We start from the raw sequence: 17,394 nt of genomic DNA, 5'->3' as shown, positions 1-17,394 counted from the left end.
TAGGTATGATGATGGAAATATGCTACTCTTGCCCAAATTAAACTGAATTAAAATTAAACAGTTGTTCATAGTTAGCTTCCTCTGGTAGGCCAATATGTAGTATTGTCATAAAAGTCATTTATCAAGTCATAACAAAAATCTAGTGAATCCAGATCCTGTGTCCAAATCCCCAAACCATTTCCTATGTGGGTTCTTTTATGGACAGAACACTGTGTGGTCGATCATGATTGAGCAGAGGTGAGAAGTTGGCATACACTAGTTATGACTGTTATGTAGTTATGACTAGTGTGAGGTCCTCATCTTCCACAATGATGAAATGCTAGATTTTATGACACTTTGAACTATTTACTAAAGAACTGTATTGAATTGTTGTAAGCTCAGAGTTCCACTCCACTATGGAAAGGAATTTTACTTACCACATCATCCAATACCTCTTCAAAAATATTAATTTATCATCAGGCATTGTCAAATGCTGTATTTCCCTAATATCCGGGGTTAGCACATACATAGTTCGCAATTTGGAAATTTACAACATATAATTCTTTGGTCAGTATACCTAAGGATGGTTTGTTTTACATTTGTGACTCGTGTCTCCACAACCTCTCACTTTTAAGGTAGTGAGATTTAAGATACAAAACTAACTTCAAAAGCATAGCTGAAGCGATGTGTGTGTGTATATATATATTCTATTCTGTGTTCTGGAGAAAATCTTTTTTGATATGCTGTTACTGGTCAGAGATATAGTTACCTGTTTGAGTCCTTTTAACCTCAGTGTCCGTTTCCTTTCTCTTGACCCTGAAAAGGCCTTTGAGGAAGCTGACCATCTGTATCTTTTTAAGACCCTTGAAGCTTTGAGTCAGGCCCAAATTTATTACCTTCATCAACCTGCTTTTCACAAATGTTTTTAGTGTGGTAATGATAGATGGTGCACTAACAAGATTTCTTTCTGAGCCCTGAAATTAAGACTGCACTAAGGCTGTTGACTCTCAGAGGCTCCCAAGAGACACAAGTAACTGAGGTCATTGTGTCCTCTTGCTCAAGTTTGAAACCTGTCCCAAGTTTGAATTGTGGCGATACCAGTCACCAAAAGCAAGGAGTCCAAAAGGTTAACTTGGTTAAATCTACCACATTGCAGACTTTGTGAGGTAGGACTTGTAGGGCCTGGAGGGTGCAGTTTTTGGAGCATTGCAGACATGCATGTGGTCTTCTGTGTATTAATACTCTAGCACTATCCATGCTTTATCACAAACTGCAGTGAGCCTTTAACAATCTGTTTTCTGGTAACTTAGCTATAGCCAGCACTGTAAGTGTCCTCCATATCACAAAACAGTCAGGGGGTATAAGCGAACACACACATACTTTGAAGGACATAAAGCTAACCACCTTTTTCTCTTCCAAGTTTTCTTTTTACAAGTTTTCACATAAGCATCATTGTAGAGAATATACAGTTCACCATATTTCAACTGTTAATTGTGCATCCGTCTGCACAATGTAGCAGCCACCCTACTTAGGTTTGTTTCTGTACATTTCCATGGACAGATTAGATAAGATAAGTTTGAAAGAAACATGGAAGAAAAACTGTAGTGTGACAGTGGACACATTTTAAAGCATTCATTAAAACAATAATGAACAAATATATCAAATTATATTATGTATGTTTTGTGTTGTGTTTATAATTGTGTATATACTGCAATTGTGCATATACTGCCCTACAGTCTGTGACCTGCTACTGTAATATCAGTGTGTCCCTAAAATGTAAAGTGTGTTTTTGTTTTGTTTTTGGTTTTTTTTTTTGGGCGGGGGGTTGCTCTTTCAGTTCAAGCTTGGTGTGGTGGAACTGCTGCCAGTACCAGAGCCCACTAAGGTCATCAGAGAGCTCATTAGTTATGGCCTGGAGCGCAGCACACATGTGCAGGTGGAGAACCACCACCTTCATGAGGAGAACCAGAGACTCAAGAGTGAACAGGAGCACATCACTTCAGAGTAAGTAATGATTTCACTTCCAGGCAGTGCTCAATGCTAAATACATTATTTTTCCTTATAAAAGAGATTTCCACTTACTCTACTTATTTGTCTATTCTTATTCAGAGCCTTTTACTAATGGAATAGAAATGTACTAATTAATGCAAGTTCTTGGAAGGAAAAATTCAAATATATATTTGTATAAAAGTAGGACCACATCTTGTTAAATCTGAAATTGTAAAGATGAAATATTTTGCTAAATACATCTGCTTTGACTCATTATAAAGACATGAACCATTTCTATTTGTGAATAGAGTTTCAGTTGTTGCATTTTTAATAGTCAGTCAAAGTGTCCTCAAGGATGGTTGAATGTGGATAAAATGAGATTTAACTTGATTAAAAAATGTTTATGGCCCCTTCTGACCTTTTCAAAAGTATCTACACTTTGATTTGCAACTGATCGTGTCACTTGAATGAAACCAATATCACCTGGATCAAAGTAATCAAGGTCATGTCAAATTAGGGGGTACCCTGTGGGTGTTAATATATTACAAGCCATATCTCATATTCACTATGTAGGAGTATAATTCTGAAATATTGTACCAACACAGCCCAAGGCTCTTTGCTGTTCCAGCACTCTGCTGATCCTGTTGCCTTGTGCCACTCTTGGTTGGGCATACAGTTAGTATATGTTCTGGGGGATATAACTCTTTCTGCCTCATGGTTCACCATGCAGAACCTGCTTCTTTCAACTATGGGATAAATGTCGCATTAATACTTTACATTATTCTGAAAAGGCTGAAAAAGTATCATCTTTCATGTTGTCTTTTGTAAAAAAAAAAAAAAAAATTAAAAAAAGTAGAACTTGGAAAATCGTAATGTAATCTTACGATAAATCTGTGACAAGGCTTTTTACAAACAATAAGTATAATAGCATGTACACACAAAAATAAACAAGACTAAGCAAGCTTAGTTTTGCCGGACTGCCATCAGATGCACAGAATTTGGGCAGTGATAGCTCAGTGGTTAAAGTACTCAACTAGTAATCAGAAGGTTGCTGGTTCAAGCAAGTTGCCATTGTTCGGCCCCTGAACAAGGCCCTTAACCCTCAATAGCTCGAGTTGTATTCAGTCATAATTGTAAGTTGCTTTGGATAAAAGCGTCCGCTAAATGCCATAAATGTAAACTTAAATCTAAGGTTAGCCACATTGAAATGGGACAAATTTTTGATCGTAAGCTAGCTTACCTCAGAACACTTAAATAAATTACATAATTGTAAAGTATATGGTAAATAATGGTAAATAAATATAGCCTGTAACCATATAGCTACTAACGCATTCATGCCACTGTATATTCTCACCCTTTTTAAGTTATTACCATATTTGTTTTGATAGTAAATGATGGCTTTTGCTACAGATTGGGCTGAGTTTAAAAAAAACCTGTTCCACTCAGTAGATTAACTCTAAACAAAAGTCAGGTTTCACTGCCTTTCATAGTTTTTGATCCAGTAATATAAAAAGCACTCAGTGTTTAGACTTACATATGCTGTGTAACATGTTCCATTTCCTCACTATGCATAAAGTTTCAACATAAGACACAAGTTTTCCTGCATCTGACATTGCTAGGGAACTTAAACTCACTATGTTTGAGCAACTCTCACAAGTGCTTTGTATGTAACTGCGAAGTAAAAGTATGAGGTAATGTTGGTGTGCCATTATGACCCAAATGCAGACAATCCTTGATTGTGTGTGTGTGCGTGCGTGCATGCGCAGGTTTAAGTCCACCACTAGGCTAGTGCTTTCTACATATGACTTGAAATAACATTAGGGATATCTCCACCTAGACCACATATTTATTATTTAGATCATAGATGTATTGACTAGGGGCCGTAGTCACTGCTAAACTGTTCACCTAAAAAAAAAAAACTTAGCCCTACAGTCTGTGCAGAGAAGTGGGTACTGGTAAACTGATTATCTGATTATTGATATGTGCAATTTTAGGACTGTTAGAGCCAAGTATTACACATGATAAATTATGGTGCATCCTAAAAAATGGGATTGTGAATTATTAGTAATGCATTCCACAACTGAGTATATAACACTATTTGTTTTTTTCTCTCACACTTTTTCTGTGTTGTATTGCTTTAGTGGTCTGTCATCTTTCAGCTGACTCATACTCAGTGTGTAAATTTCTTTTATTTATTGGAATAAACTAACGCTAGAATATATGGACTTTCATTCATTCATTCATTCATTCATTTTCTAAAGCATGTCTTTGATGACTCCTTTACAGGCTGGAAAGGTACGTTCGGCAAAAGGAGACGCTGGAAAAGGACCTGTACAGTCGCTTTGTGTTGGTCCTCAATGAGAAGAAGGCCAAAATTCGCACCTTCCAGGAGACAATTAAACAACTACAAGACACTATAGAGGCAGAAAAGCAGAGGTAACACATTATATGATTGCCTATAACCTTTCACAATGAATATCACATGCAAAGTCCTGTGGAATATGAAACAGTATTATGTATTTGATACATGTACACGTTTTCCCTTTTCCCCAATTAAAACCACAAATAATTGTTTCAGAAGGTACCAGTATCACAAAACATAATGGAGCATTTGAATACCAATAACATTATTGTTGAAATATTCTCTGTTCTGTTTAGTCTACACTCTTTCACCTAATGTCATGCCTAGTAATGTTGCACTTCTATTAAATGTGTGATTTAAAAAAAATAAACAGAAGGGACATAACATATTGTCACAGAAAGCAATATTGTAATAATTCTTATTATTTTTATTTAAATTAATAAGTAATACAAAAATCTATAATATTTAAATGACATGAGAATAAGTTACATTACATGAAACAAACCAATGCAGCACTGGAAATGAAACCATTTGTCTTTTACATTGGTTTACATTTTGAATTATCTATTAATGTACACTCTACTGCTCTCTTCTCCAGATTGAACAGTGAAGCAGTCGGCTGTGTAGAGTATCGGTTTGCAGGTGATGAACCTGAAGAAGAGAATTACTACGGAAGCACTACAGATGAGGAAGGGCCAGGGGATCCAAAACTACCTCCTGCTAAACTGCACAATAAAGGTATAATGGCATTTCATTGGAATTACATTTAAGTTTGAAGCAACATCTGCTTTTAAGGTTTTATTCTGCTAATGGTCAAGTGATATATATATACACACACACACACACACACACACACACACACACACACACACACACACACACACACACCTGTCACAACATGGCCCTGCAAGTCTAGAGTTCAGTACTTACAGTTATTAGACATTCACTGCAATTTCAGCATGACATATTTATTCACAAACAGTGCATTTCTGTCATGGAACAAGTTGGATAAGATGTCTCTGGATAAGAATGTTTGCCAACTGCTGTAAATGTAAATGCAGACATCCATCGTAGCTATCAAACTCAGATTCAGTTCTGCTCTTATATTAATGCCCCAGATGTGAATGAACTCTGCATAAGCAGAGCAGAGCTAAGCAAGCAGTGGTGTTCTGCCTCAGCTTGGAGTTTAGTATAATGTGGAGCTCTTGGATCTTTTTATGGCTGAAGAACAAGGCACCGTTTTGACCCCATTACATGTTGGAATTCCTCATCATGTAACTGAGTTCAGTTCCAGAGGTTCCAATCAGTGCACCAGATGGCTTGGTGTAGAAGTGAGTGTGACAACCCACAGGTAGTTTCTTTCTGTTTATCCATAGTTCCTTTTGCATCTCTAGACTTCTGGTGTGATGTCATTGTCACCATATTTTTTAAATTAAGTGTTCTTTGGAGTTCAACATTAGGTTACTTTCAGGCTGAATTTTGTGGGTCCATCTGTACATGCAGACTCTTAAAACATGCACATAGAAAGTCTGATGTGAAATGAGTGGAGGATGTAGAAACATCATGTTTTGTATGTGATTTGCTCAACTTTCGTTTATACCAGTGTAAATCCCATTTATTAATAGCTGCTTGTAAAAGTCAGCATCACTTTCCCCTCTGTTATGCCTACTATTAATCATCGTTAATGTAATGCCTAGTTGCTAGATGCAGAATGTTTTGTTTAGGTTGGTTCTCTGGTGCTTTTATTGGGCAGATGGAAAACTGGTCTTGGGGTGGGGGGGTGGGTAAATCGGTTATTTATTTATTTTTCTAAATATATATATTATATATATATATATATTTATATATATATATATATTAGTTTAGTGACATACACAAAGTAGATGAGTTCTTTTTCTTTTGAGTTTCCTAATTTTATTGCTGCTATAGCAACAATTGACAATCCAAACCGATATGTCCTGAATGCAGGCTGCATTAGTATTAAAATGCCTTGACACTGTAAATGACAAATCATTAATTCTGATTATCCAAAGGTGTTCAACAAACCAGTAAGCCTTTTCTTAGTAAAGCTGATTACATCTCTTGCAAATAATACAGTAGACAACTCCTGTACTAATGCATAAAGAGGATTGGGTGATGACAGTTGATCCTTTTGTGCCAGTTATTTTAGTGGCTGTGTTTAATAAATCTACATGCAGCAAATCTATAGTGGCTGTACCCTACCGTGCCACAGTTATCATTTGAATGGTCATTTATTTCACTCTTGATGAGCATGTCTTTAATGTTGTTGTCTTGTCTGTAGGAGATTAGTGGAGGATTGTTAAAAAGGGATGTAGTCTTTGCATAATTCTGGAAGATTCTGAAGTGTTGAACTATAATATTAGCCACTGTTTTATTTGTAGGATGATATGTCAGCCCCAAGGGGATTATTTTTGTCGTAACAGCAGATTGTTTGTTTATACATCCATTCTCTGAACAGGTAAAACATAAGTAAAGCATCATTTATGACTTCCTTAGGGAACCCACAGTTTTGAAAATATTCTATATTTTCACACTTCTATATTTTTCTGGAGGATGTCTTTGTTGTCACTGCAAATGTACTTAAGTCTTAGGTCTGAGTAAGGGATGGACTTTTTGCAGGAATGTGAAGAGCTGTATGGCAAATGGGTATGAGATTCTGTAGGTATATGCACAACATTGCACACCTTTGCCCTATGCTCAGTGATAATGATGCAAGAATGTTGATACATGCCTTTATTTTTTCCCCCATATTGATTAGTGGAACTCTCATTTTTATGGTCACCCTCATAAACTGAAGAACTGTCTTTAGTACATCCAAAACTCAGTCCTCACATCTGCCAAAGGAACTGCACACATTACACCTGTCATATCACACATCATATCTGTTCTTCAGCAACTGAACTGGCTCCCTGTTACCTCCTGGACTAAGCATAAAATCCATGGTTTTGCCCCTATGTATGTCTATAGGGGCATGGTCTTGCCCCTATGTATGTCTCCGAGAACATTCATTTATACTGTCCCTCTCTCACCCTTAGATCTTCTAACTCTGGTTTTCTTTTTGTCCCACAGACTCCAATTGAAACCATAGGTAGCAGATCCCTTCTTTGCTGCTGCTCCTAAACTTTGCAACTCTCTGCCACAATCTCTTTAACTGTTCTTCTCTGCCTTCCTTTAAAAATCAACAAAAAAACTTTACTCTTTACTGCTCATTATTCTTTCTGCTTTTTACCCCTCCCAATGTAAAGCGTCCTTGAGTTTGTGAAATGCACTATATAAACTTTACATTTTTGCATCCATGGGATGCCCTTTCCCGTGAATGTTTGTTTTTCACACCATTGATCGGTATACTCTCCAACACAGAAAAGCTTGTGAGGTTGGCAGTTTTTGAATTGTTGGCCCTGTCTAGTCTAGCACCAATAATACTACTGCCCTAGCACACAGCAGCATAAAAGATGGCACTTAAAACCACAGATTCATTGAAAATTTGCATCATCTGGCCTCTTACACCAAAAGACCTTCTCTGAATGTAAAGTTGGGTCTAGCCCTTCTTGTACAGCTAATAATGTACAGTTTGTATTTAACACATTTTTAGAAAACTTTCAAATGATTAATGGTTTGGCTACCAGTCCATAACTCTGGTGTAAAAACATATTTAAGAACAAAATATGCATAATTCTTTTGATGCATTTATATTTGATATGTGGTGAATGCTATTATTGGTTTTTTTCTTTAGAACTGTTGGCAAAAAACCCATTGGATGACAGGCTGAATGACATGACGGATGTAGCACCCAGCCGTAAACGTCGTTGTCGTCATCTCCAGCAGCTGAAGTCTCAGACCAAGAAAGCAGCTCTGGAGCAGCATAAGAGCTCAAGGTAAGGCCTTCTTACCTTAAGGTAATTAAAAAATGCATGCATTACACAATGTACTGAGGGTCATACATGACTGCAAGAAGAAAACAGCATAATGTTTAGTTTACAAGGGCATTCTGTAGACAGAACCTCTTTATATCATCTCTTTTGATAGACACAGTTCTGGTAAATGGAATTTAACTCTGTCTGCTTCTCTTATGTAAACCCCAAGGGAATTTAAGATTGAACAGGTTTTATTAGAGGAAGTGACTGATTAAAGTGATCTTTTTGTGCACAAGGTAAGTCAAACCGGCATAGTGACCAGAGCTTTTAAAGCTACACTACACTATGTGTGCAATTATTAGGCAAGAAAGTATTTTGACCATATTATCATTTTTATGCATATTTTCTAATTTCAAGCTTTATAAACTTGAATGCTTATTGGATTTAAACATATCAGGTGATGTGTATTTGTGTAATGAGGAAGGGCGTGGCCTAAGGAGATCAACACCCTATATTAAGGTGTGCATAACTATTAGGCAGCTTTTTTTCCTCTGCCAAAATGGACCAGAAAAAAGTTTTAACTGACTCTGAAAAGTCAAAAATTGTAAAATATCTTTCAGAGGGATGCAGCAGTTGAATTGATTCAATATTGGGGCATGTTTACAGAACCATCATACGTTTTGTACCATCAGCATTGACTGGTACAAAAAAGGTCACCTTTCAACACAACAATGACCTGAAGCATATAGGTTGTTGCTTAGTTGGACAACAGGAGAAAATGTTTTAAAGGAACCTAATCCGATATGTACCAGTCCGATACTGTACAGCTGGGAAGAAAACAGGTGATGAGTAAGGCAACAAATATCTCACTAAGAAAGATGCTATATGGCAATGGAAGGAAAAAAAAATGCTTTAGTAATGTAAACAACGTGTTTCTGTTGTATAATTTGCCAATCTATAAAATATAGAATACATATCACCCCAAAAAATTTCCCTAACAAAGTTTCACCCAATCAACTGAACCATAGCTCCACAGTGGTTTTTAATTAAAAGTATCAGATCAGTACTGATAAAAGGCTTTTCTTGCATCTTTTAAATGCAAGAATTTGTTACTGAATTGATAAAGAAAAACTGGTAGTATGTCTAGTCTGAATACTCTTGTGAATGAGATTTCAGTTTTTGATTTATTTATTTTTTTGACACATCAAAGAAGTTCTAACAAAGGCAGTGGTAGTAGCCTGACAAACTTAAAAGCATCTAAATTGTTGTTTTGTTAGGGAAGGAGGAAAAGAACCTATGGCTTGCACCTTGGCATGGAGAGGGCACTTTTCTTGGATAGATAACCTCAGCTTCACACTTTTCCAAATTTAAAACAAGGGAAGCTTCCTGCAATTTCTTTAAAAAATAGTCTCTAGTCCTGCATATGATGATCCCAGGTGTGAGTATAAATTACGTCATCCAAGTAAGCTTCACAGTTAGGCATGTCACCCAGTACCAAAGTCTTCAGCCTTTGAAAGGTGGACGGAGTATTTTGGAGACCAAAAGCCATGATAATGTATTGGATAAATGTATCGTGTGTGTGTGTGGCAAAAGCAGATATTTCTGATGCATGAGTGGTGAGTGGGCACTACTAGTAACCTTTCAATATATTTTTATATAAGTTTTCTGACAAAAATACGGTCAAGGAAATCTTCCATTCTAGTCATTGGAAATAAGTCTGAGATGGTCATTAACCGTACAATAATCTGTTCAGACACAAAAAGTACCATCTGGTTTTGGCATCAGCAGACATGGAGAGCACCATGTTCTACAACTAAGGACCTTTCTAGCAAGGCCATTTTCTAAAATATATTGTTTCTTTTTGCATTATAGTGTTTATGGGGGTTCAAGTGGTATAGATGCTATATGTTTGTAGCACAGACGTGCTAATGAGGACATCAGAAAACAAAGGGGGGAATTTATCTATAAGGGTGCTTAAGTCAGCCTGAGCTGCTAGGGGAAGGGCAGAAGCCTGCAATGTAAAGGAATTGGGGAGATGGGCACAAGGTAAGCAATTCTGGCCAAGATGCAGGTTGTCTTGCTCGGGTGACCTGCATCTCACTGGTTACTGTGGTAGTAACTACTGAAACAGGCACAGAAGAAAGGGTAGTGACGTAATCCGATTTAAAGGAGTGCTGGCAGTCTAAATATGGCTTTAACAGGTTTATGTGACACACATGATTTGTGTCGATGACAAGGAGTTGCCAATATATAATTATTGGGGGGTATCTTAGACTGCACAACATAAGGGCCAGAAAATCGAGTACTAAGAAGAGGAACTGTAATGGGCAAAAGAGCAAGCACATGATCTAATTAAAATGAACGTAAGCCTTCTGATCAAAATGAAATTTTATAGGTGTCTGGACTGAACATAGGTTTTTGCTAGTCAGTTTGTAGATGGCACACAACTCAAGACAGATGGAGGAACTGAGACCTTGCACTGATTGACCAAAAAGCAGGGTGTTTGGACTAAAACCAGTGGATTCTTGCACTGTATTGCAAATGACAAACATCAATGAGGCAACAACAATGAGGCACTCCCTCATCCCAATGTTTATCAAAATCATGATATGTTTTCAACATATTCTTGAAGATCTGATGGAACCTTTCTAGGGGTCCTTGCGACTCTGGATGGTAGACACGTGATGATGTGGAATTTTTAATTTGCTAACTACTTGTGCAAACAGGGTTGACATGAAGTTAGAACCTTGCTCTGTCTGTATGCATTTAAGTAAACCAAATGTAGTGCAAAACTTATTTAACAGTTTCACTGTTACCTTTGATTTAAAGGAATGCAGGGGAATGGCCTCTGGGAACCTGGTAGCGGCACACGTTAACGCAAGGAGGTAGCTATTTCTGGAGTGGGTTTTGAACAAGGGACCTACACAATCTACTAGTAGTTTCTCGAAAGGCTCACCAACAACTGGTATGGGGCAAAGTGGAGCACAGGTGATCACTTGAATAGGTTTTCCAACCATTTGACAAGTGTGTCAAAAACAACAGTAGTGAACTAATGTCACTATTTATAGAAGGTCAAAAGCAAGGTGATAAAATAATGGTTTTCCTGAGTCTAAAATGTCCAGAAAGGGGATGTTCATAAGCCAAATACAATACCTATTTGTTGAAGAGTGCCCCACCCTTCACTTATATTAGATTGAGACCAGGTCCTCATTAATACACCATCTATAAATAAATAGTGCTGTTACTGATTTGGGGTGACTGTTTTCCCTTCAGCCAACTCAAAACAGTGTGCAAGGGATTGGTCTGCCCTTTGCACAGACATCAACACAGCTTGATCTATAGACTCTGTCGAAATGGGGCTAGACAGAACAGGCTTATCGATAGCAGCATCTACACCATCATCATCAACTGTGCTCAAAACTACTTCAGGCAAGGGAAATACAATTGCACCAGCAATATCATTCCCTAGTATAAAGGACACCCTGTTCACAGGCAAACCTGTACTAACAGCTCTAACCATGCCAGTGATTCTGTCTGTTCTTAGGAAAATGTTATGCAGTAGGCGCCTGAGTACTTCTAGTTCAACATCTTGCACTAATACATCACTACCACAATAGGATCAAATCGAAAAGGGCAAAACAGTATCCAACATAAGAGACACTGCAGCACCCGTATCACACCAACCTGTGATTTCTTCTTGAGGCAGACGAAGACAGACATATATCTCTCAAAAAGAAAAGGCTGAAACAGCGGAAAGCAAGGACTTATCTGCAGACTATAGGACTTACCATTTTTGTTGAACTGGCATTCTTGTGCTTCAGCAGAGGGCATTTAGCTATAACGTGTCTACGCTCATGGCAGTAAAAGCACTCGTGTTTCCACAGAAGCAGCTGAAACGTAGGGCATCAGATTTCGGGGAGTTCACAGGGGTCCTTGAGTGAGTCCTTGAGAAGGAGTCCTTAAAGCCTGGTGGCTTCACTATGGGGCACAGGTCCATTAAAACAGTTCTATGAGTCAGCACAAATTCATCAGCAAGTGCAGCAGCCATGGATAGAGTACACACTCAGGTTTCCAAGTCCAGTCCTGGAGGGCCAGAATCCTGCAAAAAATCAGACACCTCTGATTTAAATACATAACGATGCTCTCGGGAAGACAATTCTTGAGTACTTCAACCAGAATAAGCTCTTAAATTGGTCAACTATAGTAACATTACAAGCAGCACACCACTTCTCTAATATGAATAATAACTCTTTTCCCTGGCAAGTTCCATGAATGTCTGCCTGGGGTTTTTCTTTAAACTTCTGAAATTCTGTAAGTATGCTTCTGGCACTAGTTCATAATCTAAAAGAACAGTTGCTTTAACAATGTCATAATCCAGACTCTGTTCAAGTGATGAGGAGGAACACACATTTTGGGCCTTACCAACTAGCTTACACTGCAGTAAGAGAGCCCATACTTCCTTGGTCCAGTTCAGAGTCATCACTATGTGCTCAAACACTGGGAAATAAATGTCAACTTCATGTTCCTTAAAAGTAGAGACCAAGGTAATATGTCGAGTGACATCAAAATGTCCAGTGGCAGGGTTGGAGGGAGCTGGGGTAACAGACCCGAGGAGAACAGGGCTTAGACACTGGTGTACCCAGAGGTACAGAGCTTACGGGTGCTGGGCAGACAAAGATGTATGTTTTTCCAAGCCCATAGTCAACCTCTTGAGTGTCACCTCCCTTTGCATATCTACCTGTGGAGCACAAAGATGTAGCAGCTCAGCCTCTTGTTCCTGTTTTTGTTTTTGTTTTTTTAATTTTTAGCTCTTACTCCTTCACTTTTAATTCTACCATGGGATCTGCCCTGGGAGAAACCCTGCAATCCATGCATGGATCCAAAATCTTTGTTCTTATTCTTAGCTGGGTCTTGAGTTTGACTTGAACTGATTAAAGTGATACTTTAGTATTTCAGTGCACATGTTTTAGCAGGACTTGGCTCTTACAGCTCACAGAAAACATCAGTCATATTCCCAGATCTCTTATTCTCAGCTGTCTGTTTTATGCAGTCTTGGATGCTGCTTTATAGTGTGCCTACATCCAGTCAAGCAGACACAACCAGTTTTCTCACAACTCTTTTCCACTTTGTGGAAATCAAGTCTTTTTATTTTTTCCTGGTCTTCTTTTGCCAGGACTTTTTGTACAAATAGTAGCAGATCCCCTGAGGGATGTCCCTGTCCGCGAAGACCTCCCGGATGCTTCTTTTTCCCTTCTGCTTTATTTATTAATGGGAAATGTGCAACACTGAATGTCATTTTTATGAATCTTTATTTGAACATTATAATAACCCAGATGGTTCAGATTTGTTGAGCAATACTAAAGTGCTTCAGATCCAGTGTCTTCTGAGAGATTTAGATCATGAGAGAGAGTGTACTGTTTCCCTGAAATACTTATTTTTAAACAAGTACAACTGAAATAATTTAAGATAGATTAAAGGACAATCATTCATTCACATATTGTTGCCTTTAAGATTTACTTGGATGCATATAATTTTGATAAAAATGTTAAATAGGACATGAGCTGTGAGCAAGTTTGCATTGATGGTCTCTTCTGCAGACCTGATAATGCAATGTATTTAGTGAAGGAATGTTTGTCCACTTTACCACTCTTTTGAGTGCATGACTGTAGTGTATATATATTTTTTCTTCCAAACTTCAGGACTGGGGTTTGAGGATGTGCAATGAGAAAAGCAGTGGGGAGATGACAACATCGGGGCTTAACATACTGATTGTGAGATGAGAATTTCCTCAACCTTATCTGCTATAGTCTATCTGTAAGGAAATTGTTAATGCACTGGCAGATGGACACAGGGACACTGAGTTTGGTGAGTTTGTTTGCTTACCCATGTTGACTGCATCATCAGAAATCTTGTTGGCCTGATAGGAGAACTACAGGCTTGTGATATCCTTCAGATGTAGTAATGTATATATTTTATGACTACAAATGTTAGGGTAATGGGTCAATTGTCATTTAGTCTAGTTACAATTATAGCTCTTAGTCACTCACTGTTCCCATTAGCAACACAAACTTGACTAAGCCCCTAATCTCCAATGTCTTGTCTGTGTTGTTGGCTATTATGGCCTATTACAGAATGTTGCTCTGTGCCAGAGTGTGTGAATGGGTAAGTGATGGAAGGGGTGGGGGGATTTTCTGTTGGGCTCTGTCTCAGCCTTGGGTCTGCAGTTACTATAGTGAGCCCTGCCATTTCCACTGAGTGTAGCCATTTCCAGTATTTATTAAACAGTGGAAAATATGGCTGCATTTTGTGAAAAAAAAAAAAAAAAGATTTAGACATGGATTTGTTTTCACTGATTTTATTTTTTATTGAATAATTCTTACAATTTCTGCCTACTATTTTCTCAGCCACCATGCCAAGACTCTCAATTAACCAAAGAGTTTGTTCCTCAACATTTAATGGTGGGGCATTAACAAATGGGCATTGCAAATAGTAACTGGCCTGTTGAATGTCCAAACATGTGGCCTTTACTATGAGAGGAAGCAAGAACAGGCTTTTCACAGACAGATTTGTAATCTATGGATCTATGGGTCAGTGACCCTGACTCAGAGCCTCACACAGATGGGGAGACAATGAGCCATGCACATCTGCTCAAATAAATGCCCATTTTCACAGAATTATCTTTTTTGTCTATAATACCAAAAAGAATCTCTCATCTGTAATTAATTTGTGCCAAGTTCAGTTTGGAGTCATAGATTTGGAGCTCTTTACTCCACAGTCAGGTGTTATAATTATTGAATCACTATCCATTTCCCCCATTGATTTTTCCCTTTTCACTGAACTATCTCTTCTCTAGGTCATATAGAGGCCAGTCTCAGCAATGTTAGTGAAATTAATGAGCCGAATTGAAGATAAGGACAATGAGAAAAAGTGAGAGAGATGAGGGAAAGTGAGAAGAGCCCATAGATGAATAGAGAAGAAAGATGAATACAGTTCATTTTTATTCACTTTTAAACATAATGTTGCTATACTGAGTCCTTAGTCACCTCTTACATCCTGGTGCTGCATAGCTTTTTCTCTCAAGAGTTGTAACTCTGTTGTAAAAGTATCATGTAAAGTGCATTATCAAGACTATATACACAAGCCTGCTGTGTGTAGTTGCTTTAGACTCACTGTCTTTGATATATCTTCAGAATGACTTCCAGATGTACAATGTACATGAAAGCACCTTGATCAGGCCAAGTGTTTACTTATGTATTTACACTACATGCACATACACATGCAAATTGTGTGCCTGGTCTGCTTTAGATGTACAGGTTTTTATAGGAAAGCCCAAAAAACTAAAGATTTTATAAAGCATTTTTCTCTTGTGGCAGTTTTGTTTAGCTAAAAGTTGTTTAAAATAACTAAGGTGGTGATATTTCTTGAATGCTTTCACAAAATGTATTGATCGAGGACTATGACAGATATGTGATGTATAACTGGTATGCTGAGATTAAAGTTTGTATAGTAATGCATTACATATTTGGAAAATGCAAATATGAATTCTAAAGTAGCTTATGCAATTACATAGATTCATTATTACTCGTGTTTCAGTATGTAACTAGTTATAATTTGTGCTTTCAGAACAGATGTCAAATCATCAGTGTACCTATTTGCTAGTGTGTTGTACATTTGATATCTAACAGTTAGACAAATTCACTTTAATGCTTATTTGCATAATTACCATTGGTTGATGCCATGTCTGGTTCACATTATCCTTTGCCAAACGTTCTTACCCCAGCTGACATCTGGAACACTGCTCCTCGAGGATTGTTGAAAGTATCGCCACACACTATGACCATGGCATCTTGCGCCGTCCTTTATTTATTCTAATCCTGTTTAAAAAGCTGGGAAATGTCCTTCTTGTACCCAGTGTGTAGCACTGTTTATCCTTTTAGGTTATTGAGCAGCTGCCCGCCAATGGCTAGCTGTTAGACAAACGTTCCATAAATAAGCATTCTAAAATGCCATAATCTGTAAACTTTAAGCTATTCACTACTGATAGTTTTGTGGATCCATTGGGAAATGAGCTTATAATTGTTACCATTCAGCTTTGATATAAGGGGAGAAAGCACTTTAAGAAGTACTTTTCTTTTTTTTCTTTTTTTTTTTTTTTTTGCAGAAACAGTGGGTAGCAACCACTATTGACCAATGACTATGTTGTATTTATGTATTAACCCTCTAACATACAGCCAAACTACTCTCCTGTCACATCTGTCCCTCTTTTTATGTAATTTCTTTTCAGGGTTGTTTATTTCAGTAAATTATTTGGTATTCCAGGGGACAAGGCTTGCACAAAAGGCTGCCTGAGCCTTAGCATGTCCTTACATTTAATCAGGAGGCAGGGTCATAAACTTTGTCTATTGTCCTCCAAGCTGATATATTCATCTTGCAGGACTGTGCTTTGAAAAGTGTTCAGTGTTTCTTTGTTGGATCCTTCAGAAATACAGAGAGATTTGTGTTATGTACACATGATTTCACTAGAGGGAGGCTTAGTTGTCATTTTTGTAAAATGCAATTCGCACTAGTATGTCAATTGCCCTGCTAGTTAATAAAATTGCTATTTTACAATACATTTGGAGATTTTTAAATCGTCTTAATGATTTTTCCTTTGTATTAGCATTGTGAGTAGCTCAGTATGTTTGTAATGTTTCTAACTGATCATAATGAAGTCTGTTCTAGTTATAGCGGTCACAGTATCCCACACACCTTCTCATAGAAATTAATAACCGTGACATTTGGATTAATATCATTGTACCATTCAACTTTCCCAATTACTTGGTTAATTATGCACTTCCACACATGCTTCTTGTTAAAAGTAGCTGTCATGTGAGTAATATTTGTTATTTTGACAGTTATCACTAACTCTAATTATAGGAATGAGCTGCATCAGGAAGCCAAAGCAGAGGTGAGCCAACTTCCAGCTGTTCAGCATGCACAAGTCAGTCCAGATCCTGATGACCTGTTTGATGACATCTAACAAGCTTTTTATTTTTTTATACCATATTTAACTGTCAGTTTTTACCATACATTTGTACAGTGAAGAGTAACTTTTAATCTTACAAAATGAAATTATAGCCTAAGTAATAAACAGCCACATTTTTAGTCCTTTATGTGTAATGTGAAAGCTGAAATAAAGAGCTGCTTGTA

General features: G+C 37.6%; 1 protein-coding gene across 8 annotated transcripts in view; it reads left to right on the top strand.

The window, feature by feature from the left end:
* xrcc4 (X-ray repair complementing defective repair in Chinese hamster cells 4) overlaps nucleotides 1-17,394 on the top strand; it is a 25,262-nt gene extending 7,868 nt beyond the window's left edge. For 7 of the 8 annotated variants that reach the window (XM_027031218.2, XM_027031214.2, XM_035535891.1 and 4 more), the window contains exons 4-8: nucleotides 1,817-1,983; nucleotides 4,255-4,404; nucleotides 4,929-5,068; nucleotides 8,085-8,226; nucleotides 17,122-17,394. In XM_027031218.2, the coding sequence (XP_026887019.2) occupies nucleotides 1,817-1,983; nucleotides 4,255-4,404; nucleotides 4,929-5,068; nucleotides 8,085-8,226; nucleotides 17,122-17,224 (702 nt within the window). In that variant the 3' untranslated portion in view covers nucleotides 17,225-17,394. Of the gene's footprint in view, nucleotides 1-1,816; nucleotides 1,984-4,254; nucleotides 4,405-4,928; nucleotides 5,069-8,084; nucleotides 8,227-13,904; nucleotides 14,071-17,121 lie in introns of all 8 variants that reach the window. The other variant, XR_003412139.2, reaches the window with a different exon arrangement.

This window comes from Electrophorus electricus, chromosome 17 (assembly GCF_013358815.1).
Source record: "Electrophorus electricus isolate fEleEle1 chromosome 17, fEleEle1.pri, whole genome shotgun sequence".
Classification (NCBI taxonomy): domain Eukaryota; kingdom Metazoa; phylum Chordata; class Actinopteri; order Gymnotiformes; family Gymnotidae; genus Electrophorus; species Electrophorus electricus.
This window is presented reverse-complemented; position numbering and strand designations above follow the sequence as displayed.